We start from the raw sequence: 25805 nt of genomic DNA on the forward strand, positions 1-25805 counted from the left end.
ATGGTAGATGTTCAGAATGGCACACTTGCTGAGAAAAACCCAGAAAAACACTGTCATTCATCTGATTGTGTTTGTTAGCAGCAAGATTGTGTTCAGAACAGGAACCAAACTGCATTTTAATCAGTCTGGAGCTAAAAAACACCATCCTGCTGAATCAAATGCCAGATGTTAATGAGATTTTAATTCGAGTGCCATTTGAAGAGAGGGCTTTTGGAAATCGAATGGCTTTGAGAAGAGAAGCCAGAGAAGAAACACGGCTGTGTGGAGGGACAAAACAATGAGGTGAACAAAACGCCTGTCACCTTCCACAAAGAAAGTTGCATTTGCTCATAAATTGGAGCTTTGTTTTGTATATTCTTGTTATTATTGACTAGTTGTTGACCAAGTCAAGCATCACTATAATGCTTGAAAATAAAATATAAATGCATTTTGAAAATATAAATTTTAAAATAGATGCAAGTAGTTAATAATAAGCTATGCGTGATTTTTTTTGACAGGAAATTTTTTTTTTCACTCGTTTCATTTCTGTATGACTGAAAAATATGCATCATATTAGGTTAATTAATTTATCTGGCCTAACTATTTTATTTATTTTTTATTGGTAAGAAATCAGCGAGTTTAGTTAAAGGAATAGGCCACCCAATTTTTATTATTATTTTATTGTTATTATTATTATTTTTATTTGCTGAATATGTCCTTAATCTCAGACCATCCAAGAAGAGCTTGAGTTTGTTTCTTCATCAGATTTGGAGAAATGTAGCATTGCATCAGTGTCTCATCAATGGATGCTCTGCAGTGAATGGGTGCCGTCAGATTGAGAGTTCAAACAGCTGATAAAAACATCACAATAATCCACAAGTAATCCACTCCACTCTACTCCATTAACTAATGTCTTATAAACACACTGCTACACACATACCTTCTGTCTTCTCCAGATGTTCACTGATGGACTGGAGCGCTGTGGATTATTGTGATGTTTTTATCAGCTGTTTGGACTCTCATTCTGACGGCACCCATTCACTTCAGAGCATCCATTGATGAGACACTGATGCAGTGCTACATTTCTCCAAACCTGATGAAAAAACAAACTCATCCACATCTTGGTACATTTTCAGCAGCTTTTCTTTTTTGGGTGTACTGTTCCTTTAAGCAGCCGCACTAACTAAGAGCAAACCCCTCACATGCTCAATTAGACTCTGAAGTGTTTAGTATTCCCGTCATGAACCGTCCTGATGGGGGTCGCTTTCAATTCAAGCTGTGTGTGTGATGAAACCTCCCTCACTGGCAGCTGGGCCCCCTGGTCACATGACCTCTCTTCATCTCTGTGGTAATTACCATCATCATCAGCAGCAGCAGCATAGTTAAATAGAAATCAGTCCTGGGCCAGAGATATCAGGAACGTCAGGCCACTTCATGCTGAAATAAACCCACATCTGTTCATTTCAAGTCTCAAACACACAAAGCATACATTTTTTAAACTACAAGGCAAGAAAGAGTAGCTTGATCTTTGTGTGTCTGGTTTAGAAGTGAACTAAACCAGACAAAAAGTCCCTTTGGAGACCTCAAAGGTAAAAATGAAACAAGTTTTTAAAGACAGTTTTCTCTTAGGTTTAGAGTAGTCTGTGGGAATGATTATGTGTTTTGTCTGTTTGGAATACTTTTAAAAGAAGTATAAAAATCAATAACCATGATAAACGTGCTGCAAACGACGAGCACTTTAATAAACATCATAAATCATTTAAAGTGAATGAGTGATCTGTGCTTCTGTTCGAGAGTGTGAGATTGGTCTTTAAAATGTTTTTGAAAGAAGTCTCTTCTGCGTACCAAGGATGCATTTATTTAATTAAAAATACAGTAAAATTTTTAAATATTATTAGAGTTAAAATTGCTGTTTTCTGTGTGGTTCTCTGTTAAAGTGTAATGTATTTCTGTGATGCTCCGCTGTATTTTCAGCATCATTCCTCCAGTCTTCAGTGTCACATGATCTTCAGAAATCATGATAATGATTCAAGAAATATCAATGTTGTTAAAAATTTATTAATTTATCAATGTTTAATTTTAAGATTAAAATGTAAAAATTAAACATGTTTTTTAATTTAAATTTGTTTTGTGGTAACTTCTTAAAGCAAACAAATGTATCAATTATTAAATAAACTTTCAGTTTACTCAAAAGTGTTTAAAATAGCGACCATAATAAGTATCATACATCTATAAATTCATAATTCTTTATTACAATTACAATAACTTACATGGTTGCCTAAAATGAGTGTTTAACTCATGTTAAAGTGACAAAAGTTTTTTCCTAAAATAACTAAAATACTGGTAACAGAAACACCAAATACTATGTAACCTGAACAACATTGATTTGACAACTGAGAAAAGTTGTATTGAAAAATTATGGAAATTTATAGGAACAGAATTTATCTGGAATGGAAATCTTTTGTTACATGATAAATGTCTTTGCTGTCACTTTTGATGAATAAATTGTTTGTATTCACAGTAGACCAGCCAGTCTTTTTACTGTAAAAATCCTCCATAAAACATCTAATTCAGCTGAACTCGAGGTGTGATGATGAGCTGCTCATTTCATGCAGAAATAAAAAACATAGGTTTTTAAGGAGAAATGCATTGGTCTGTGGCATCTGATGCATTGAGAAATATATATATTTAATTCTTATTTCCACAAACCAAGACCTGTTCGTAATTTGCCAGTGTCAGACAAAAGCCTTTTCCATTGTGTTTATTTCTCCAGCTATGAAATATTGAGAGGCTTGTCTCTTCTCATGTCCTTCAGGCTCTTCTCAAAGCCACGTATTCACCTGATCATTCACATCTGTCTTTATTTTGCCCATTAAATCTGTATTGTAAATATCATACAATACTGATATTTTCTCTGAAATGGTATTGGTATTGTACACACACACACACACACACACACTCACACACACTCTCACACACACTCACACACACACTCACACACACACTCACACACACACTCACACACTCACACACACACAATCACACACACTCACACACACACACACGCATGCACACGCACACGCGCACACACACACGCACACACTCACGCACACACACACACACACACACGCACACACACTCGCGCACACGCACACACACTCGCACTCGCACTCACGCACACACACACACAGACTCACACGCTCACGCACACACACACACACACACACACACACACACACACACATGTGGTCAGGTTTGCACAGATGCAGAGGGCCGTTGGCATGGGAACCCTCGGTCTCAGAGAGAATGCTGGGTCTGTCAGACCGAACACATAATTACTGCCTTCCCTCTGACGAGCCAATTAGCACAATGAGCTCCAAAGGCCTTTAGACTCGCTCTGTTCGGCCGAAGAAAGAAGCACAGCGTTCTTACAAACAGGCCCTTGATTCTGTGCTTCTACAGAAGAGCAACAGCATCCTAGATTTGTGATGTAGACCTACTCACACTTTTATCTGGTGAAGTTATAACTTTAGTTGATCACTTCACTTTACCACTGTTACTTTACTATTATTTATAGTATTTAAATACCATATACTATTATATATAATATACTGTATTTATCAATTTATTTTTGCAATGCGTATACCATATACTTTTATATAGTATTTCAATATTTTGATTTATTTTTATGGGGATATTTTCAGTTTTCATTTTAATTTTGGCCATTTTTGTAATGGGCTTTTGTTTTTATTATTTTTTATTTTATTAATATTGTTTAAAAATATGCTTCAGATTTATTTTCAGCTTTAGTATTTGTATAAATATTTGAAATTAGCTTTAAATGTGATATTTTCATTTTTCATTGTAGTTTTAGTAGCTTTTAATTTTGTAATTTTAGTATTTATTAATATTTTAAATGCGGTCTTAGTGTGATATTTTCAAGCAACTAGCTTAAATTAAATAAGTTCAATTAATATTATAATTTATTTTATGGTTTTTGTTACTATTTTGAATTAGATTAAATTTTTACTGTTTTAATTTTAGTTAAAGTTTTAGAAATTTTACTGCGTTTTTGTCATTTTTAGTAGATCTCTTTATTTATTAATGTCTATAGTTTTTATACATTTTTAAATTTCAGCTTCAGTTATTTTATAACTTTAAAAATATATATTTTGTTATATATTATTATATTTTACAACAAAATTGTGTTGCAGAATCCTCTTTTTTATATCATCCATACACTATAAAAAATTTTTTTCAAAGTTTATTGTATTTCTTACAATAAAATACCATTTCAGTTTGTGTACTTTAATTTCACATTTAATTCAATATATAACTTGCAATTTCCTTGTAACTACTTGTGAAATTTACTAGCAATTTCTGAGTTAAAAAAGTAAATCCTACTAATTTTTTTCTTTGCAGGCTATTAGATAATATTAACCAATGTTTGCTTTTCATGATCCAGTTAATTCCCACCCTTCATTTTTCCTTAATGCATAACCTACTTTACAGTAAAATTGCCAAACAGACTTACACTAGCAGCAGATATATGTGGTTTCTATTTGTAATATCTGAGAAGATATTTCTAGAACCCGTGTTACTGTATTTTAAACCTGTCAGTCAAATAAACAGGAGAAACTAACTGATCATCTTTATGTGTGATGCTGTATATCTGTCCCGTAGGCGCTCAGTGTGCATCTCACTGCTTTTACTTATCTGGAGCTTTGCCGCCGTGCTTAAAGACATTGCTTTTCATTTTATGTAGCAGAGAGTTGTGCTGTGTCAGGTTCATTTGTCACGTTTATGAGCATTTTCTGCTGCATCTGGAGTGATGGAGAACTCGCCTCAGCATCCAGCAGCAACGTTTACTGAGTCAATGTTAAGAGACTTCAGTGCATTACTTCATCTGCTCTGGCTTATACATCTCCGATGTTTCTCGTTGGTACAAAAACAGCCTTGTAATCTCAGATCAGAACAGTCAGAGACACTCAAACATTTCTCATCCAATCATCTGAGCTGCTCCATATTCATTTCATAGCTTTATACTCCGACTGGATGACAGTTATAGACTCATTTGTGTGTCTAGAAGAATTATCTGAGACGAACCTGATGCTTAAACGCAAGATAAAAGTCTCGTAAACAACACAGGAGCAGTAAAATATTAGTCTCTCTCGGACGTGCATTGCTCTTATTCTCTTTTGTTCAGCAGAGGCGAGGTTTTATCCAGACGGGCATATAAATAAACAGATGCTGAAAGCCATAGAGAGAGACTAATGGCGTCAATTAACAGATAAATTAATGCATGAGCTGGTGATTAAACAGTGTTCGGCTACATCACTGCCTTTAACTGAAATAAATACACATATTTAGTGAGAGACTGTTTACTCTGCTAGGAAAGTAAATGCAGATTTAGCAGCATGATTTGTAGCCTGAAATGAAGATGAATTAGTTGTGAATATATATTTTGTGGCAACATTGAACTACTGGAGCTGAACAGGTGCTGTTTATGACCTTTTTATCACCATGCAGCTCTCTAAATGTTTACGGTGGGTTTAAAGTTATTGAAACTTTACTTTGCTTCATCATCAGGTTTGGAGAAATGTAGAATTGCATCAGTGTCTCATCAATGGATGCTCTGCAGTGAATGGGTGCCGTCAGAATGAGAGTCTGATAAAAACATCACAATAATCCACAGCACTCCAGTTCATCAGTGAACATCTGGAGAAGACAAAAGCTGAAACAAATCCAGCATTAAGATTTTTTTAACGTCTATACACTGCTTACTGCTTAAATATGAATCCATAATCCATAAAATCCTGAAGCAATTGTTTAAAGTTAATACGTCTTAATACTGGATTTGTTTCAGGTTTTGTCTTCTCCAGATGTTCACTGATGGACTGAAGTGCTGTGGATTATTGTGATGTTTTTATCAGACTCTCATTCTGACGGCACCCATTCACTGCAGAGCATCCATTGATGAGACACTGATGCAATGCTACATTTCTCCAAACCTGATGAAGACACAAACTCATCTACATCTCGGATGACCTGAAGGTGAGGACATTGTCAGCCAAATTTTCAGCAAAAATGCCTTTAATACGACTAAACTAAGGTCTCACAATGAGATGTGCTTTGACCTTCCATTTCTAATGTGCATGGATTAAGCAACACTGACATCCCCTGTGATTTTTAACATCCCTTTTTTGATTCATTATTTGATTAGGCTGTGTTTGAGAAAAATTGGATTATAAAAACTAAATAAGCATATTGCTTGCTGACTTAAACGTGTCTTTTTAAAATGTTTATTGCTGCATACTGCATACTATTTCACATGCCACTTTTCATAATAAGCTGTTTCAGGTAGCCTATATACTGCACAGCGTGCACGTGTGTGTGTGTGTGTGTGTGTGTGTGTGTGTGTGTGTGTGTGTGTGGATACCCACCAGGATTACAGTTTATTGGTTACAGGCTTTGAGTCAGCATTTCTCTCCACTGCATCAGAGACTTTCCTGAGGCTCAGACCAACACCCAAAGTCCTCATTTCTGTCAGTGCAAATAACATCAATAAGCAGTTATTCAGTATTCTCAAACAATATTAGAAGCCTGCCTGAGGATATGCTTGAGATATATGCTGGTGTGCCTAATGATTTCGATTTCCGTTTGTCCTCTCTTCAGGTAAAAGTCCTCACGGATCTGAGGGTTCAGTGAGTTTGTTGTTAATGGCGCTCAGATCATAAGCTCAGCTCATTTTAAATATGGACTCTATTAACCTCATTATGTTTTTCACGGATGATATACTTCTCTTCATGGCTGTAAGAGTTATTCCTGAATCTACCCAATGTATCTAAATTATACAACGACTTTCAGAGGGTCAAATTATTAAAGGGTAATTATACTGTAGTTTCAGTGGGACAAATATGGGGCATGATTAGTAAAGGTTTTGACTTAAAATGTTGTTTATTAAATACGATTTAAATCATCAAAAGTTGATTTATTTCACTAATTCCATTCAAAATGTGAAACTTGTATATTATATTCATTCATTACACACAGACTGATATATTTCAAATGTTTATTTCTTCTAATTTTGATGATTATAACTGACAACTTAGGAAAATCCCAAATTCAGTATCTCAGAAAATTAGAATATTACTTAAGACCAATATACAAAGAAAGGATTTTTAGAAAACTCAATACTTAGTTGGGGCTCCTTTTGCCTGAATGACTGCAGCAATGCGGCGTGGCATGGAGTCGATCAGTCTGTGGCACTGCTCAGGTGTTGTGAGAGCCCAGGTTACTCTGATAGTGGCCTTCAGCTCTTCTGCATTGTTGGGTCTGGCTTATTGCATCTTCCTCTTCACAATACCCCATAGATTTTCTATGGGGTTAAGGTCAGGAGAGTTTGCTGGCCAGTTAAGAACAGGGATACCATGGTCATTAAACCAGGTACTGGTAGCTTTGGCACTGTGTGCAGGTGCCAAGTCCTGTTGGAAAATGAAATCTGCATCTCCATAAAGTTGGTCAGCAGCAGAAAGCATGAAGTGCTCTAAAACTTCCTGATATACGGCTGTGTTGACCTTGGACCTCAGAAAACACAGTGGACCAACACCAGCAGATGACATGGCACCCCAAACCTTCACTGACTGTGGAAACTTTAAACTGGACCTCAAGCAACGTGGATTGTGTGCCTCTCCTCTCTTCCTCCAGACTCTGGGACCCTGATATCTAAAGGAAATGCAAAATTTACTTTCATCAGAGCACATAACCATGGACCACTCAGCAGCAGTTCAGTCCTTTCTGAAGCGAGACGCTTCTGACGCTGTCTGTTGTTCAAGAGTGGCTTGACACAAGGAGTGCGACAGCTGAAACCCATGTCTTGCATACGTCTGTGTGTAGTGGTTCTTGAAGCACTGACTCCAGCTGCAGTCCACTCTTTGTGAATCTCCCCCACATTTTTGAATGGGTTTTGTTTCACAATCCTCTCCAGGGTGCGGTTATCCCTATTGCTTGTACACTTTTTTTCTGCCACATCTTTTCCTTCCCTTCACCTCTCTATTAATGTGCTTGGACACAGAGCTCTGTGAACAGCCAGCGTCTTTTGCAATGACCTTTTGTGTCTTGCCCTCCTTGTGCAAGGTGTCAATGGTCGTCTTTTGGACAACTATCAAGTCAGCAGTCTTCCCCGTGATTGTGTAGCCTACAGAACTAGACTGAGAGACCATTTAAAGGCTTTACAGGTGTTTTGAGTTAATTATCTGATTAGAGTGTGGCACCAGGTGTCTTCAATATTGAACCTTTTCACAATATTCTACTTTTCTGGGATTTTTCTTAATTGTCAGTTATAATCATCAAAATTAAAAGAAATAAACATTTGAAATATATCAGTCTGTGTGTAATAAATGAATATAATATTCAAGTTTAACTTTTTGAATGGAATTAGTGAAATAAATCAACTTTTTGATGATATTCTAATTATATGACTAGCACCTGTATATATATAAATAAAGGGGAATATTAAAGAGGATTGGTATGGCTCTCTCTCTCTCTCTCTCTCTCTCTCTCAGGTCCGGGAGGGGGTTTGTGGAGGGCTGTGCTCCTGTCTTCTTCTCCAGCACGCTTTTGTTTCTGATCTCTCGGTAGACGGAGGCTCCGCTGCGGAGAGACCGGCGTTCATCTGCGCGTCTCTCTTTTGCCCGTTTCTCCGCGGATGAGCCCGTGCCTGTCATTGTTTTAACGTCAGAAACTGTCCGAGAGCAATCACAGCTTCTTTCGTGTAGTTCATTTAATTTCACGTGACTGAAGTTCCAGCAGGCTCGGCTCGGCTTGGCTCGGCTCTTTCTCCGCCAGAGGCACCGGTTCTCAGCTGAGCTTCAGTCGGTCGGCCGGTGTGGACTCGTGCTCTCGGCTCTGACAACGTGAACAACTCCGGGTAAAAAGGAAACATTTTCATTAACTGTTAGTTGCAGATTAATGTAGCAGTAGAGGTTTTGGTGGATGGATGTCTGATTTAGTGGATCTTTGAAATCCTATTTAACCGTCTAGATGTCTGTAATCGCATCCAAATCGTTTGAGCAGCATGTAATTTCTGCTTGCGTGATTTGATTGTCTGAATATGAAAATCTGGTTCTGTTTCAGCATCTGCACAAATGTGCAATGGTAGTGAATGTTAGTGCATCGTCTTTGTGGGAGATTTTTGGAAATACTTTAGACATCTGAATAAGTCACAAGAAATCCTGATTGATGTTGTATATATTTACGTTTAATGCAGCAGAGGGTTTTATTCAAGGATAGATAGAACATTGTAAGCATTTTATTAAAATAGCCATAACAGTATGCCTAATATAGAACAATGCAGTAAAAGTTATATGTAATGGCAAATAAAACAAAGAATGCATAGAATGCATGTAAATGTTTTCTTAAGGTAAAATCATAGTATAAGATATTTATTTTTGCAGGTTGCTTTGAATAAAAGCATCCAACTACTGCATTGCAAGTTGCAAGATATTAAACAAAGAATGCATGTAAATATTCATTTAAATTAATATCATAGTATAAGAGACTTCCTCATTTGTAAGACTCTTTGGATAAAAGCATATAAATCATATAAATCTAATAAAATAGAACCATTTCAATAAAATAAAATAGAACCATTTCAATAAAATAAAATAAGAACTGAAACAAAGTAAAAACACAGCAATATATAATGCTGCAGTCGAAGTAATAGAAAATGCCAAAATCTCACCACTGCATTGCAAGTTGAAAGAGACTGCACAAAGAATGCATGCAAGTTAAAATCACACTATGAGACGTTGATTTGCAGGTTGTTTTGGATAAAAGCTTCTACTAAATGCATAAATGTCATAAGATCGATTAGTACACAAGCTAGAGCAGAAGTGAAATGCAGAAGAGAGTTGACAGATAAAACAATGCAGTAAAAGTTATTATAAGAAATCCCACTACCATTGCAAGTCACAAGATATTGAACAAAGGAAATCAATGCAAAATATATTTTCTCTTTGAATTGCAAGATGCTGCAAAAAGATTGCATGCAATCTTATCTAGATGCTTCTTATCTTGGATTAAAGCATCTGCTAAATGCATGAATGTAAATGTAATAAAAATAGTACACAAGCTGGAGCAGAAGAGAAGTGCAGAAAAGAATAAAATCAGATAAAATCAAATCAGATAGAAATAGTTTCTGCTCTGATCTGCTGATTCCTGAAGCCGTTGGCTTGTACAGAACAACAGGGTGCTGCTGTAAATATAAGCTTATGGATGCTCTCGCTGCTCCTTTGTAGCAGAAGAGAGATATCAGTGTCGGTGTGCATTAGTAAGTATGCTCGACAGGCAGCTGCGGTTCTCAACAAGAGGTGTAGACTAAGATCTCGTTCCCTGTGGCAGCTGTACTGAAGTTGCTGGAGATCAAAAAGTCTCCAGCAGCTGCAGGCATTTATTATTCATCCCGTCATTCATCTTCACCACCCCACCGACCGTGTAGAGGCTCTTCAGACCTGTACAACACACTGACCGCGCTGCTGTGACATCATTATCACGGGCCACTCAGACAGCTGCCAGGATTCTCCATCAGCATTTCCTTTGGGATCGTCTGCAATTTGTTGTTTTTGGGTTTAATCACGGGTCGACATGGATGATGAGAGGTTAGGGTGAAAATAAGAGGATTAATGGTGTTGGATTTATTGGAGTCTGATAAAGAGATGGTGTTTTAGGGGTGAAGGGAACAAAGGGTGAACGGGTCAGAGAAATCAGGGTTTGAGGTCCGGTGATATGTATAGATCACAGATCTGATCAATGCAGAACGAATCCCTCTTTCTTTTACTAACACATAATCAGAATCCAGTCTTAAAGCAGTTTTATTGGCATGATAACAAGCATTATAAAAGCCTATATTAAGCCTGTGCATATAATTGAAGTTATAACAAAGACAATGGTTTCTGTGTCTTTGTCCTCCTTAAGAAGCAGTCTGGTCAAAAAGCAGCTCAACTCATTATCAGAGGCTCTTATTCCCCAGTATAACCACTTTATGACACACACAGTGTCTATGTGAGATTTGAAAACATTTTCTGAGTCTATGGTCTATTCAGTCCATATCAATATAGATCATGTTTCACTCCAAAATTAAAAGAAAGAAATGATAAATAGATTTCTGCACCAAGATACCATTTAGATTATGATGTTGCAGCATTATGACACTATTTCCATGGCAAATAAATACAATTCCCATTTGCAGTATGCAATTTTTAAAAATATATTTTACATTTTGAAATTTTTAACAAATCATTGTGGTATATGTGTTGGGAAGCATTTGCAGTATATTGATTTTAATTTAAAAATCAATAGAAAATGATAATAATTATGTAAAATTTTGAATGGTTTTCTGTATTGTAATATATATATATATATATATATATATACAGAGCTGGGTAGTAACGGATAACATGTAATCTTACGTAATCAGATTCCAAAACTCAAGTACTTGTAATTAGAGTAAACTACTTTTTAAAATACTTGTAATCAGACTACAGTAACTTTTTCATGGATTACATGATTATTTACACAATGGCAATAAGTTGTTCACAATTCATTGATTTTCCTAAATTTCCTTTTTCTTCTTCTTCCTTTTTTTAGTCTTTCAAAATTCATGTTTGCAATGTAGCTTTTTTTGTTTAGTTTTTTCGTTGATGCATTTATATGCACTTCTAATGTTTTATTAGATTAAATATTTAACCTGGCAGTGATATTGCTGTGAATTTCATGTTTTTCAATATTGGTTTTTGTAGTGTAGCTGTTTTCTAAATTTACTTAATTATAAGTAATTAATTATACGTTTTATTCAGTGTTATTAGCAAACACTAACAGCAAGGCACATTAGTGTTAGTATTTTGTAAGTATTAACTGTCCACACATTGCACTTGAAAAAGAATTACTATTACTGTTGCAAATATTCAAAAAATGCATTTATTTCAGAAAAGGTAAAAATCTGAGAAACAAACACTTGTAACCTTGTGTGCAAACACACAAGCGCCTCAGGACCCCAAGACACGCTTCTTCAGTCTCATGCAGAATTAATTGTGTCTGGATGTGTGTGAGTTCACAGGAGGGTCTCTGGAAGCCCGCCAGACACATGCCGAAAGAAACACGGCTCTTTTAGAACCTTTCAACTTTATTTGGTGGTTATTTTATTATGCATACACTCCTGAAGGGATAAATCAACTCTCATGTGCTCTTAATCCATTTGAGTTTCTCTACTCTATTTGGAAGATTTTTTCAATTTTTAAGAAGATATGGCAGGCATTAATGCCTGCTGAACTGATGAACATGTTTACTACAAAAAATGTATAACGATGTGGCAATCACTGAGAGTGCACTAGCAACTGCATAGCAACTCATTAGCAGCCACACACAACTGCCCACAACATCCTAACAACTGCATTGAAAAACCCTGGCAACTACCCACAATGCCCTTGCAACTATATAGCAATGCACTGGAAACCACCCATATCAACCTAATACTGCATAAAGTAGCAATGCCCTGGCAACTGCATAACTGCAAAAAAACATTTAAGATGTTCATATAAATGTGCTGCAGTCTAAGAGGAAATGTTTATTACTCAGACTGATTCTGATGCAAACTTCATTTAAAAGTTGGGTTTCTCTCAGATTTTTGTCCAGAAACTACAAGCAGAAAACGAATGAGCCAGTGGCTGTCAGGCAGCATTTTAAGGCAAAATTTGGTCAAGAGTTTAAAACATAGTTGAGCTAATGCACAGCTCTAGAGGAGGAGCATTTGAGAGCAGGAGACTTCAGCAAACGGCTCCATTGGCCTCCCTTTAATCTCACTATCGTCTAGGAAAAACTGCTTTTTATGAGCAGCAAGAGTTTTATTCACGCATATCATATGTAAGTGCTACATAAACCATATTTTTGTCGTGTTCATCATAAGCATGCATGCAGCACAAGAGCTGGTAAAACTCCCACCAGAATTAAAAGATTCTCTAAAAATCCTATGCATTGATTCTTTTTATACATCTAGTATATAATGCATACATTTTCATAAGCTATTTTAGTGTGAGTCTTTGAATCCTCCTTGTTTTGCTTCTGTCTTTTTAATGCTTGTAAACCATTTTTAATGCATATAAAAAATAAGATTTTCAAATAACTCTTATTTAAAATAATAATAATAAAACCTTTTTAATTAAGCTCGCAGTTGTTTTCCTTATAAAATCTGAAAGATTATGTGTATCTTTAGTCAGATGCATTTACATTGTGAGTGTGTCTCAGATGCAATCAGCTCAAACAGTTTACAAAAGTATGGCCCATGTAATTAGCTCTTTAGGTCAGCATTAGGTCAATGCATCAAGGGTTCTCCATGGGAGAGATCCTATAAGGTCATCATGAGGTTACACTATCATTGGGGTGTTGTTGTATTGTTTGTAGCACATTTCTTACCAGGTATAAAGGTCTGATCTCACAGACAGAATCACTGCTGAAGAACTGCTACCTTCAATAATTTCTTCTCCCCACAAGAACTTTGGTCAAGCTTACTTATGTTATGTTTTAGAGAAATCTAGTACATTGGTGAGCCACCCAAACTAGTGCTCAGCCAAATCTAGCAAAATCTAACAATTTCTATATTTTATTTTAAGTAATGTATTGTGAGTGTGTTTCAGCACTGGACAGCTCCTGATTCACTCACTGCTGTCTCATTACTAAATCCTGCTCCAGATACTGTTTACACTCAGAGAATGTGTTTGTGGGAATATTAATGACTGTTCCTGGGGCTTCTGTAATGCTTTTGTCTTGCTAATGTATTTGCATGAATAACATACAGTACATTTACATGTCAGATCTTCATTACTATTATTTGTTGAGCTGAGACTGATGTTTATTGTGTTTAATGTTTGCTAAGTCAAGCATCACTATTGCTATTGTTCAGGCCTTAATGACCCTTCAAATCATGCGTCTTTATGGTGGGATCTGCATGGTTGAAACTTGATGTTGATGTAATCTAATGTACTTTAAATATATTTGACTTGCATATTTGTTTTCCTTTTTGAATGACTTATTTTTTGCATCATCTTTAGAAAATAATAATATAATTGTTATTTTAAGTAGAGGATAATATATATAAATTAATTTCCTCAAAGCCAGAGATCTTGGGTCAGGGAAAAGCATTGCACTGAAACAAATCATTATCCTTGGAGGTCTTTAACTTGCAATTTGAATGCCTTTCACTAATGTAAATACCCCTCTCACAGGAAAAGAAACCTGCTATTATTCTCCAGCATCTCTCTCTTTAATTGTACATCTTCTGTCGCGCCGTGGGTCTGCAGGAGGTCTTTCCCAGCCCCCCTCGGCAGTCCTCAATAGACGTGTAATGGGCAGTTAAAGAAAGAGAGAGAGAGACAGAGAGAAAGAGAGAGAAACAGTCAAACAAAGGAAGGCTCTCCGTTTCTTTGTGTTTATCATCTTTGTGTAAATTCACTTGTTCTATTCCAAATGATTGAAAATAACTAAATCAGCCTGAATATATTAGTTTGCATTGGGGTTAGATCAAATAGAAAAACATAATGTCTATTCTTTTTTGCATCTTTAATGTATCATTTTTAGTGCCAGTTGTTCCTTATTTAAAATGTATTCAATTATTTGAAATTATTTGAAAATAATTATTTAAATAAATTATTGGAAAATAAATTCACATAATTGATAATAATCAAACTACAAATAATGGTAACTTATTTTTAATAATAATATGTAATAATAATAAAAAATATATTTTCCCCTCCTAAACTCTATTTTTTAAAATTCATATAGTTTTTAATGTTACCTCTTTATTTAAAATGAATAATAAAAAAAATTAAAATGATCAAATTAGAAATGTCACTTATTTGTAATATTGAATAATGAAAAAAATATTTGTACTAATAACATTACAGTTGTTTTCCCTGTAAAACAATATATTTTTTAAATGCATAATTTTTATGCCACTTATTCTTCATATTTTCCAACATTTATGGTATGGAATAATGTGTTTGTTTTTCTGCAGACCTTTAAAAGCTGCAACAGAAATGTGTTAAACGCCGAGTCTCACCACCATCGAGTGTGAACAGACATCCATATGCAAAACACAATGAAGCGTTTTTTTCCCTCCATGGTTAGTTTGTGTCTCCCAGTATTCCGGAGTAACCATGGCAACCAGACAGCTGGTTAACACTCGCATTGCCAGAGAGTTTACAGTCAGATTTCCGTTCTTGAGACCGCTGGCTATGTGAAGCTATTTTTGTGTGTTATTATCAGTGTGGATAACGATGATTAGCCCGTCAGAAGTCTGTCTTACCATCAGTCTGTCTCTCTGTCACTCTCTGAGCTAACCGGCTGACAAGCCTCTGGCCTGAAGCTTCATTATTTCATGTCTCTTCTCATTTAGAGATGATTCTTGTCTTTGGGTTTTGTGCTCAGCTGTTCTAAAGTCCTACAGTAATAGGCCATGAAGCACTGATAGCCACTGGCAAGACTTTGATCTGTTTGTTTTTCTGTAAAGACGCCTAACACAGTTTTCTGTGTTGAATTGGCAGCAGCTGAGTTAAGAGAACAACTGAGCTAAAAAACATGCATGTGTCCCATGCAAAAAAAAAAAGGTTATGTTGCATTCGTTTGCATGTGTAGAAAGTTTGTTTATAACAATTTTGTCTATAAATGTTATTTTACTAATTGCTTTGTGTTGTAGGACCTATTGTTGTGGTTTAATATCCTAAAGCATTCATTTTTGAAAAACAAGCAAAATCATTAAAAACTAAATTAACAATTAAAATAATTCAATATTACTTTTATATTTACATGTATTCATGTAGCAGACACTTTATCCAGAGTGACTTACAATTGGGGAATACATCAAGAGATTGATGAGGCAAATAGACACAGGAAGTTTCTAGCATTGTTCAAATACATAGGAAAGATTAAAGAAAAGAGACAACAAAGTTGTTGTTTTTAATAATCAAATAATCATTAATATTGTCAACACTGCTTAAAAAATAACATTAATAATTACAGATATTTTTAAACAATGTTCCAACTGAAACTGTAACAACACTGAATTAAAAAATGTTTTATTTCAAAGCACTTTATTGGTATGAATATATTTACAATTTTATGAAAGCAATAATAAATAAAAACAGAATCAAATTTAGGCTAATTGTGGTATATTGATGTTTATCATTTGATATGAGTTTACTTGCTGTTTCACAACAAAAGATCTCAGATCAGTTGTGATATACAGTGTGAGCGTTGATCATGGTTTGACCTTTGGCCTGTGTGTGTTTGTATGACTCCTCTTGATGAATGAGACTCAGATGTAAGGGTGAGTTAACACACATCAGGAGGAATAACAATGATCCCTATCCTCCAGGAAGAGTTGAGAGCATTAAAACGAATGCAGAGCAGCTGAGATCATCAGTTGATTTGAAGATCTATCCGTTAGATCTCATCGCTGTCTGGAGCAGATATTAAGGAGACGTGTGCTTCGTCTTTGCTGTAGGTGGTTTTGACTCCCACAGACTTTCCTGCATGTAAATGTCAGCGCTGCTCCAGAACCGGATTAGATTTAAACCGGTTTGAATAGGAGAGCTGCTTCATTCTTGTGTGTGTGTGTGTGTGTGTGTGTGTGAGATGAGAAGCGCTATAATATGTGAGAAACACAGAGAAAAGAAAAACAGTGTGTTTGTGTACATGCACGTGTCTGGAGATTGTGTTTAATAGTATTTCGTTGCAAATGATCATCTCTTTAAAACCCAAACTCATCTGAAAGCTCCATGAAATCTAACAGTGTCTACAAGTGTTATTGTGTGTGTGTGTGTGTGTGTTTATATAATATGCCTTGCATACATTTAGATGTATGTGATATTTTGAACCTTGCTGTCGAATTGTGCTCGTTTAAATATGTAGCTGAGGTCCTACATTGATCATTATTTTCAGGAAAACTGATTTTATATGTGTGAAGTAGTTAAAGTATATATTTTATTTTTTTGTAAAAAAATAATGTATGGTTTATTAATAATGTATATATTTTCTATATATTTTTGTAGTTTGGGGTTAGTATATAAAATGTTTTTGAACAAAAGACTCTTCTGCTCACCAAGGCTGCATTTATTTGATTAAAAATAGGAAAAACAATAAAATCTGAAATCTTATTACAATTCAAGAAAGCTGTTTTCTGTGTGAATATATTATAAAATGTAATTTATTTCTGTGATGTGCAGCTGAATTTCCAGCTTCATTAGTGTCACACAATCCATCAGAAATCATTCTAATAAGCTGATATATGAAAACATTTCTGATGTTTTCTGTTTTAGTCACTTCATGTTTTTGTATTTTTCAGGATATTTTTATGAACAAAGTTGAAAAGATCAGCATTTATTTGAAATAGTAATCTTTTGTAACATTATAAATATCTTTACTGTCACTTTCGATGAATTTAATGCATCCTTCCTGAATAACAGTATTAATAATTTAACAAAAAACCACTGACCTCAAACTTAAAATGTTGTGTGTATAAGCTGCTTTAATAACAGCTCCTAATAATATTTTTTTCCATATGCAGCAAGTGATGTTGGGCCAGGAGGCTTCAGTTTCCGTCTGTAAATGTTCTGTGGAGCTCTGAAGCCTCCTGAGTGTTGTGTTCGAGGCTGTCTCATCCCTCTTTGAATCTGAAGAGGCATTGGAGTGCAGCGAAAGGCTCATTAATGCTCATTATCTCTCATTATCTTCTCTCAGATGTGCTGATGAGCTACAGGAGTCGTTTAGAGTTACACACTTTCTGACCCGTCTGGGAATCTGTGCACAGTGAGCACCGTAGTGAGTCTTCTTACTGTATATTGTCTGTACAGAGTGGAACCTCATGAATCTAAGTCTACATAGGCAGCACACATATAGCATCGTTGCTATGCTGAGGATACAATGATCATATATGTATTAAAAAGCACTTCTTAGCAGCTTGCAATGTTTGTATTTATGGTGTTGTTGTTGTTGCATATTTGCATCTATCACTTAATAACTAAGAATGCAGTAATTTAATATTAAATTAAATTAGATTAAATTAATGCATTTAGCAGACGCTTTTATCCAAAGCGACTTACAGTGCATTCAGGCTATCAATTTTTACATATCATGTGTTCCCGGGGAATCAAACCCACAACCTTGCGCTTGATAACGCAGTGCTCTACCAATTGAGCTACAGGAACACTGATACACTAATATGATTACAAATACACTGTAACCACAATTATTGGATAAAATTATGCACTTTTATTGAACCAGTTGTTTTATTGTTATCTACGCATGTAATATTATGGAATTCTTTTTAAATGTTGTTTTCATTTTAGTTTCAGTTTAAGGTTTTTTGTTGTTTTTATTTTGATTAGTTTTAGTTTTTTACGCATTTCTATTAAACATTCTTTAGTTTTAGTAATTTTAGTACTTTAGTATTATTTATATACTATTAAAGTATTGATTAATATTTTGAATAATGGAAAATGTTAATTTAAATTTTAGTTTTAATAATTTTAGAATTGTTTAGATAATTTATTTTATTCTATTTAAAAAAAATTGGTTTTAGCACATTAACTCAGACTTACAGCATTTTATTTCATTTAGTTGCTAAAGCAACATTTCTAATTTTTATTTAAGTTTTTTAAATTAAAGTTTTTCCATATAATAATTTTATTTTAACTTATTTCAGCTTTTTTTTAATCACTACTTTTTTAGTATTGAGAAATTTTTATTTTATTTGGTTTTAACATTTTAATCATGGGTTATTGTAGTTAATTAAAATACTTAAACTTATATCTCATTAGTATATTTATATTTCAGCGGTTTGTTAAGGCAAAATGTCTCACTTTCAAGTACTAAACTAAATAAACTAAAACTGAATGAAAATTATATATACATTATTTTTTGAAAACAATAACTATAACACAACACAGGAAAATTACTAAAGCTTAACTACATTTGAAGTCAAATATAAAATATAAATATAAACTATAAAAGTTTAAATGTTAATATGACAAATTCTCACATTCAGATTTTCAACCTTCTGCTCACCAAAGCTGCATTTATTTGATCAAAAATACAGTAAACATTGTACAAATATTAAAATGTAAAACAGCTGTTTCTATGTGATGATATTTTAAAATGTTATTTATTTTTGTGATCAAATCTGTATTTTCAGCATCATTCACCAGTCTTCAGTGTCACATGATCTTCAGAAATCATTCTCATTTGTACTGCTGAATATTTCTGTGGAAACTGTGATACATTTTATTTTCCGGCATTCTTTGATGTTTAAATTAGAAATCCATTGGCACATCACTGCAATCCTTTCCATTTTTCCTTTTCCGATTTCCATTTATTAACATTTTTAACTTCAAAACTGCACTTTTAATTGTCTTTGTAATTATTTGAAATTTACTTTTTCTCAGTGTGTCATGTTTTTATTTTTAAATGCTTGATTTTTGTTTCTATAAGTTTCATTAATGTTTTTATGTGCATGACTTTCAGATCATGAAGGCAGAAAACCAATGTTAAAAGTGAAAGTCACTGTCAATTTATTTTCTCCAATTTGCTATTCTGATTAAAATGTCACATTATATTGATTTCATTCACTCTGAATTATTTTTAAACTTCCTTTTCTTCTGCTTAAGATGCCGCTGAAGTGTCTCAAAGAAAAGAATGCTCAAGCTTGTGTTTATAATCACATAAAGTGACTCAACTGACATTTCAGACAAATATCGCAGCATATTTCAGCCAGTCTGACATATAGCTTGTTTTGCAAGCTGTCAATCAGACGTCATTATCATTTCTTGTTGTTTTATTGCTCAGATATTGTGCTTTTATAGCTTTCATAATGAATCTTTCTCTTAAAGTCTTATAGTAGAAACTAAAAGAGAAACAAACGAGTTTAGTATTTGTCATCCAGAAAGAGTAAAGAGCTTTAAAATGAATGTTGAGAGCAGATCAGATCATTGGATGAGAAATGTTTGTATTCATAATCAGAGTACCAAATCCTCCCATAGTGCGTATATTATCAGATATCAGATCTGGTGTTCTCTCTAAACCGAATCTGTCTAACACACTAGTGCTGGAAAGGCTGTTAACTAAAATTAACAGCCCTACGAACATTTGTGAGTGTGACAGTAGCTTATCTGTGAAAAAATGCAGCTTCTCCAGCAACAAGCTGCTTTACTGAAGAGGCTGTGTAGCTTTTGCTGATTATGTCACGTTGTGTTGCACAGAGCGAGCTGATCAGTAATCAAACACAATCTCCTCTATATCGGTCTGATTTATTTTAGTAAAGTGACACATTTGGATGAATAATGTCCAGTAATCAGTATAAACAACTCACTGGTTAATTTGAGCCATTGTTCAATGGTATTTCCAGATGTCCCTGTACCTCATAGTGAAATATGTATTTTTTATCACTTGTTTCTTTTGCTCAAGTTACACTATCTTGATATCTTTAAATGTTTTTTTTAATAGTTTTGAATAGCTAAAACAAACATTATAAGTGTTTTTACAACAAAATACAATGTGTTAATTGCGTTTCTTTGTAACAATTTTGGATGTACTGCAGTTTCTGAGAATAGTTGCTGAGATTTATGTTCAGTGTATTTCCAGGAGTCCTTGTGCCTCATTTTGTGGTGAAAAATACATCGTTTTTATCACTGTCTTACACTAGTTACAGTATCTTTTATGTTTTTTTTTTAGAAAAGAGAATGTATAATTCAAAAGCGTTTTGAAATGTAAAAAAATTAGCAACATTATAAATGTCCTTATTGTCACATTTGGTCAGTTTAATGCATCCTTGCTGAATAAAATAATTATATTTTTAAGTAATTTTATTTTAGCTATGTTTAGGGCCCAAGCCATGCAGTGTGAGGACCCTATTGGAATTGCTCCGTTTATTATTTAAGTAGTTTTTTATTTACTGTAATACTACTTCATTGTTTTCATGCCAGATTTTGGTCTTATGTTGGCAATTTAGTCCAGAAATGGAGTGATTAGTTCTTCCTCACTTGTAGTTTGCTGGCGTTCTGATGAGAAAAGCTGTGTGCTTGTTGTTTTAGTGTGCAGTCTGCATCAAACAGCCGTGGGCTACGGGACGGCTCTCATACATCCCATAAACACAAAGCCTTGCTGGCGTTTGATTATCATAAATGCTGCAGTTTTTCAGTTTGTTAAAGTCCTGCTCATAATTCTGCCTCAGCTGTGTCTCTAGTTACCGCTATGAATAGCACAGCTAACCGATGTAAGTTAAATCACCTCTGACAAAAGCGCTGCCGAATCCTTCAGGAATTGAAATGCTAAACGCCTGGAGCGTCAGCAAGTTTGCATTCACAGTACAGAGAATAGCTGCTAGCTCGCTCACAAACTCCTCTGACATTACAATACTGGAGCCGAGCTGGTGCACGACCTTCCCATGCCTGTAAATAAGTCTTCCGTCCCTTTTATTTGCGTTTTTCTCTCTCTCTCTGGCTGTCTCTGGTGCGGTTTGGCTCTTAAATGCTGGCGTCTCTCCTCCTCTCTCCATGTTTCTCAGTGGAGGTGCTGTTGGCAGAGCGTCTGTGAGCATTAAGCTGAGTGTCGGGATGCTGGTGCCAGTCGAGAGAGATCAAGGAGCGAGTCCTCGCAGCATGCGTAATGTATAGAGGGCTAGAAATCATCTCACACATTTGTGGACTGACACCAAATTCACACTCTCCTGATCTCTCAGCCTCTTGTGACCCTGCGTTAGGGTGTAAATGCAGGAAATGTCAGGGTGTGTTTGATTGCAACCACAATTTTAAAGCCCTATTGAATTAATTTTTTCCCTCCAGATTCAGTTTTCTTTCCTATTATATTTTCTCTGGATTTTGTGTTTTTTTGGGTGGGGGGGTGCTTTTAATTGTTAAATCACATTTTATTAATCAAAAAGCATTTTATCATGAAATGTACTATTTAACAGAAATGTATTACACTTGTAAATTATTGTTTAGGGTCATATGAAATACATTTTTTTTTTTTTTACAAATTCTGTTGGAATTTTTCTGGATTCCATTTGAACGGTTTCATTACATTTAATTATTAAACAAAAGCATGTCTAATTAATTAAATTCATATAAACAAAATCCTTTATTTAATTTGTTGGCTATAATAGGGCCCTATTTATTGTTTTGTTTTTCCCAGAAAGTCAGTGTTTTGTATTTAAATTTTTCTGGTAATAAAAAAAAAGACATAAATGTAAAAAAAAAAAAAAGTAATATTATTATATATTAACTAGTGTCCATATCATCACTTGATTTAAGTGCACTGAACTTCTTTTGATCTATTGATCTAAAATTCCATGACATTCCACATTCTGTTTTTATTAATGGATTCTGTCCGGATTGTGGAAATCATAGAGTCCTACATTTAGTACATTTTAAATATTGCTTCATGTTCACCAGATCAACTTTAAAGCAAGAATTGACTTTGTTAATACATGTTCTTGGTCCTAAACCCACGTTATAACCTGTATAGTTGTCTGTTTACCTTTATTATGCTATTATATGAACAGCTGAACTACTATAGTATGCATAGCATTGTAGTACGTCCCAATGCTGTACTACTTTCTTAGTACACACTTAATTTCCCTTTGTATAGCTATTGAAGTTGAAACACAGCCAGTATTGTTTGTCTATTATGAATCTCATGGATTTCCCCTTCTCTTTGTCTCTTCTGTGTTCTCTACACAGGATGGTGTGTGTCGGCGCTGCTGGGCTCCAGGTTCTTGCGCTTCTGCTTGTGTTCTCAGCAGAATGTGGTGAGTTCTGGTTCACTCGTTCTCTCTTAAAAGCATCTGAAGTAAAACGGGACTTCATGTGTATGGGGCGATTCACACAGGCCATGTTCTTGCATTCAGTAACAGCTGGAAAGAGCAACATGACATGGTGTCCTAAAAAGACATCTGATGTTAGCATGTTATGAAGCTAATAACTTCAATATCAGTGGCTCTCCACCTGTTCGACTCGAAGGTTTCGACTCGTTGTTTTTCTGGTACTTCTGCTTGTGAAATTCCAAACCTGTTCCTTATTTAATCTATTTGAACACAAAAGAAAAAGGTTTTCTTGATGATGATGACGAAATTTAAGCAAACAAAACGCTATTTACTGTATACCCGAGATTAATATTTTTGTTGGACATTTAATGAAAACTGTTGACATTCAGTCATATTTTAGCTGTTTAGTTGCACTTCATGGTAAGTGTTAAATCCATATTCACAGTTGTTTTGCTCCAAATTATAATTGCAATTATTAGTAACTTCAGAATTTCTTTTTACATTTCAACAAAATTATTGCCCTTTGAGGTAAGCACAAATCAAAATAATGTCAATTCAGATGCATTTTATATTTGATTGACATCCTGTATTTTATATATATATATATATATATATATATATATATATATATATATATATATATATATATTATAATATATATATAATACCTATGTCATACCCATGTCATTATACACACACGCGCACTCGCACGCACGCACACACACACGCACACACATGCATATAAGCTGCTTTGCTAACTGAAATAAGTTATTATTTTTCGAAATTACAAATGCTGTTTTTACAGAAAAAAATAATATATATGTGCGTGCGTGCGTGTGTGTGTGTGTGTGTGTGTGTGTGTGCGCGTGCGTGTGTGTGTGTGCGTGTGTGTGTGCGCGTGCGTGTGTGTGTGTGTGTGTGTGTGTGTGTGTGTGTGTGAGCGACTGTAGAATGCTCCATAGGCCAAATGTTTTCACTGGCAGCTTCAGTCAGTGGCTCTTTCATTAGTCTCTTTAGCGATAGGTGGCTGCTTTGAAGGATGATGGGAAATCACTCCCTCCTGCCAAGACGATTAATGCCCCCTGAACACTCAGACCTGCCCTCTTTAGAACGGACCTCAAAATATATGACAGACAGTGACTGCTGGTCACTGACAGGCTACTGGTTTAATGTCAAAACTGCTAACTTAAAACAGTAAATTTGTGTGACTTTCTTAGTCTCTGTGTAAGAAAAAAAATACTTTTTGGAGGGGGGAAAAACATAGATTTTCATTGTATGAACAAACTAACACTTTCAAAATTTTGTTAACACTTTACAATAAGGTGATTTGTGGCCCTGGAGCACAAAAGCAGATTATGGCCCAATCCCATTTCTATTTTATACCCCTTCCCCTTCCCCTACCCCTCCGCCTGTCAAGGGGTAGGGGAGAAAACATTCCCTTAAGGATTGGGACACCACTACCATGACGTCACACGTCATCATACATCGTCTAGCTCTTACAATTCACACACATACTGGTGCATTAGAGCCTTTAATTATCGTTCTATATTAATGCGCTGCTTACTGACAAATACACATATCAGAAATATGTCAATGCAGCCCCACGACTTTTAATAAATACAGTTTAAATACTGAATCGCTAAATTATATTTTCCAGCAACGAGAGGATACAATCGCTGTTTGTAAGTAAACTCACTCTAAAAAAAAAAACGAACAAATGCGAATACACACAACTTCCATTTCTCTCTCTCTCTCGAATAGGCAATATTTGAGAAAATGGTTTAGCGATTTCTAATTATTGGGGGGATTAGCCCCCCTCAATGTCTACGGCACTTCGTACTGATATCATGCAGTCTGTAATATGTCGTTAGCAAATATTAGCGATTTTTTGCAAACATTTATTTGAGTAACGGGACCATTAATATGAACTCACAATTGAATATAACATAAAACAAACGATTACTTTTCGTTAAACTCTTTATTTATGCCAAAAAAGCTTACATTTATGTGTCTTTTTGTTCGCTGTAGCAGCCATGTTGCGAAGATAATTCATACCCCTTCATTTGAAGTGTGGTCCTGAAAAATCTTCGTTTGAAGGGCTATCTGGCCATTCCCCTTACCCCTACCCCTCCAACCAAAAGAGAATCGAGACACCCCTACGGGAAGGGCTAAGGGGTAGAATTGGGATTGGGCCTAAGTCACTGAGGTATATTTGTAGCAATAGCCAACGAGTTAAAATTATAGATTTCTCCTTGTGCCAAAAATCATTAGGATGTAAAGTAAAGATCATGTTCCATGAAGATATTTTGTAAACTTCCAACTGTTAATGTATCAAAACTAAAATTTTTATTAGTAATAGGCATTTGTGGATGGCACTGGTTTTATGGTCTAGGTTCATTAGCTCGTATTTATAAATGCATTACACTGTTTAATTTAAAGATTGTAAAGCACATGCATAACAATTGCTGAAAATAAATTTATATTTGTTTTACATAATATTTTCTAAATTAGAAATAATTTTGAAAAATATTTCTAAAATAGAATGATTTGAATTTAAGGGGGAAAAGAAAAGATTGAGTAAAATTCGCAGATTTTTTTAGATGGATCTTGTTAGCCTAGTGGATTATTTTTCAAAAGTAATAAAGACTACAAATCCAATATATAATAATTATCCATCAAATAATAAATGCTTGTCACTTTTATTAGTCTTTGTTTAATTAATTTTCCTATTTAGCTTAGACTTTGTTCTAAGTTAAAACAATTCTTGCTTCTTATTTCTAAGAAGTTCATATTCTTTTGGGTATTTCTTGAAATTTTTTTGTAATTTTTTTTGTATGATTTGCTGACTCCATGAAAAACACCTTAAAGTTACGTAATAATACAATTTAAGATGAATTGGAGGTTATTCTATTTATTTACAATGAGTTGAAGAAGATTCTTTACAGAAATACTAATTCTTCTT

General features: G+C 34.7%; 1 protein-coding gene across 1 annotated transcript in view; it reads left to right on the forward strand.

Moving 5' to 3' along the window:
* Positions 1-8604: 8604 nt before the first annotated feature.
* LOC132095968 (neurocan core protein-like) overlaps positions 8605-25805 on the forward strand; it is a 78530-nt gene continuing 61329 nt past the window's right edge. Inside the window, exons 1-2 of the mRNA XM_059501067.1 lie at positions 8605-8908; positions 22761-22828. Of these exons, the coding sequence (XP_059357050.1) occupies positions 22762-22828 (67 nt within the window). The 5' untranslated portion in view covers positions 8605-8908; position 22761. The remainder of the gene's footprint in view (positions 8909-22760; positions 22829-25805) is intronic.

Source organism: Carassius carassius, chromosome 20 (genome assembly GCF_963082965.1).
Source record: "Carassius carassius chromosome 20, fCarCar2.1, whole genome shotgun sequence".
NCBI classification, from domain to species: domain Eukaryota; kingdom Metazoa; phylum Chordata; class Actinopteri; order Cypriniformes; family Cyprinidae; genus Carassius; species Carassius carassius.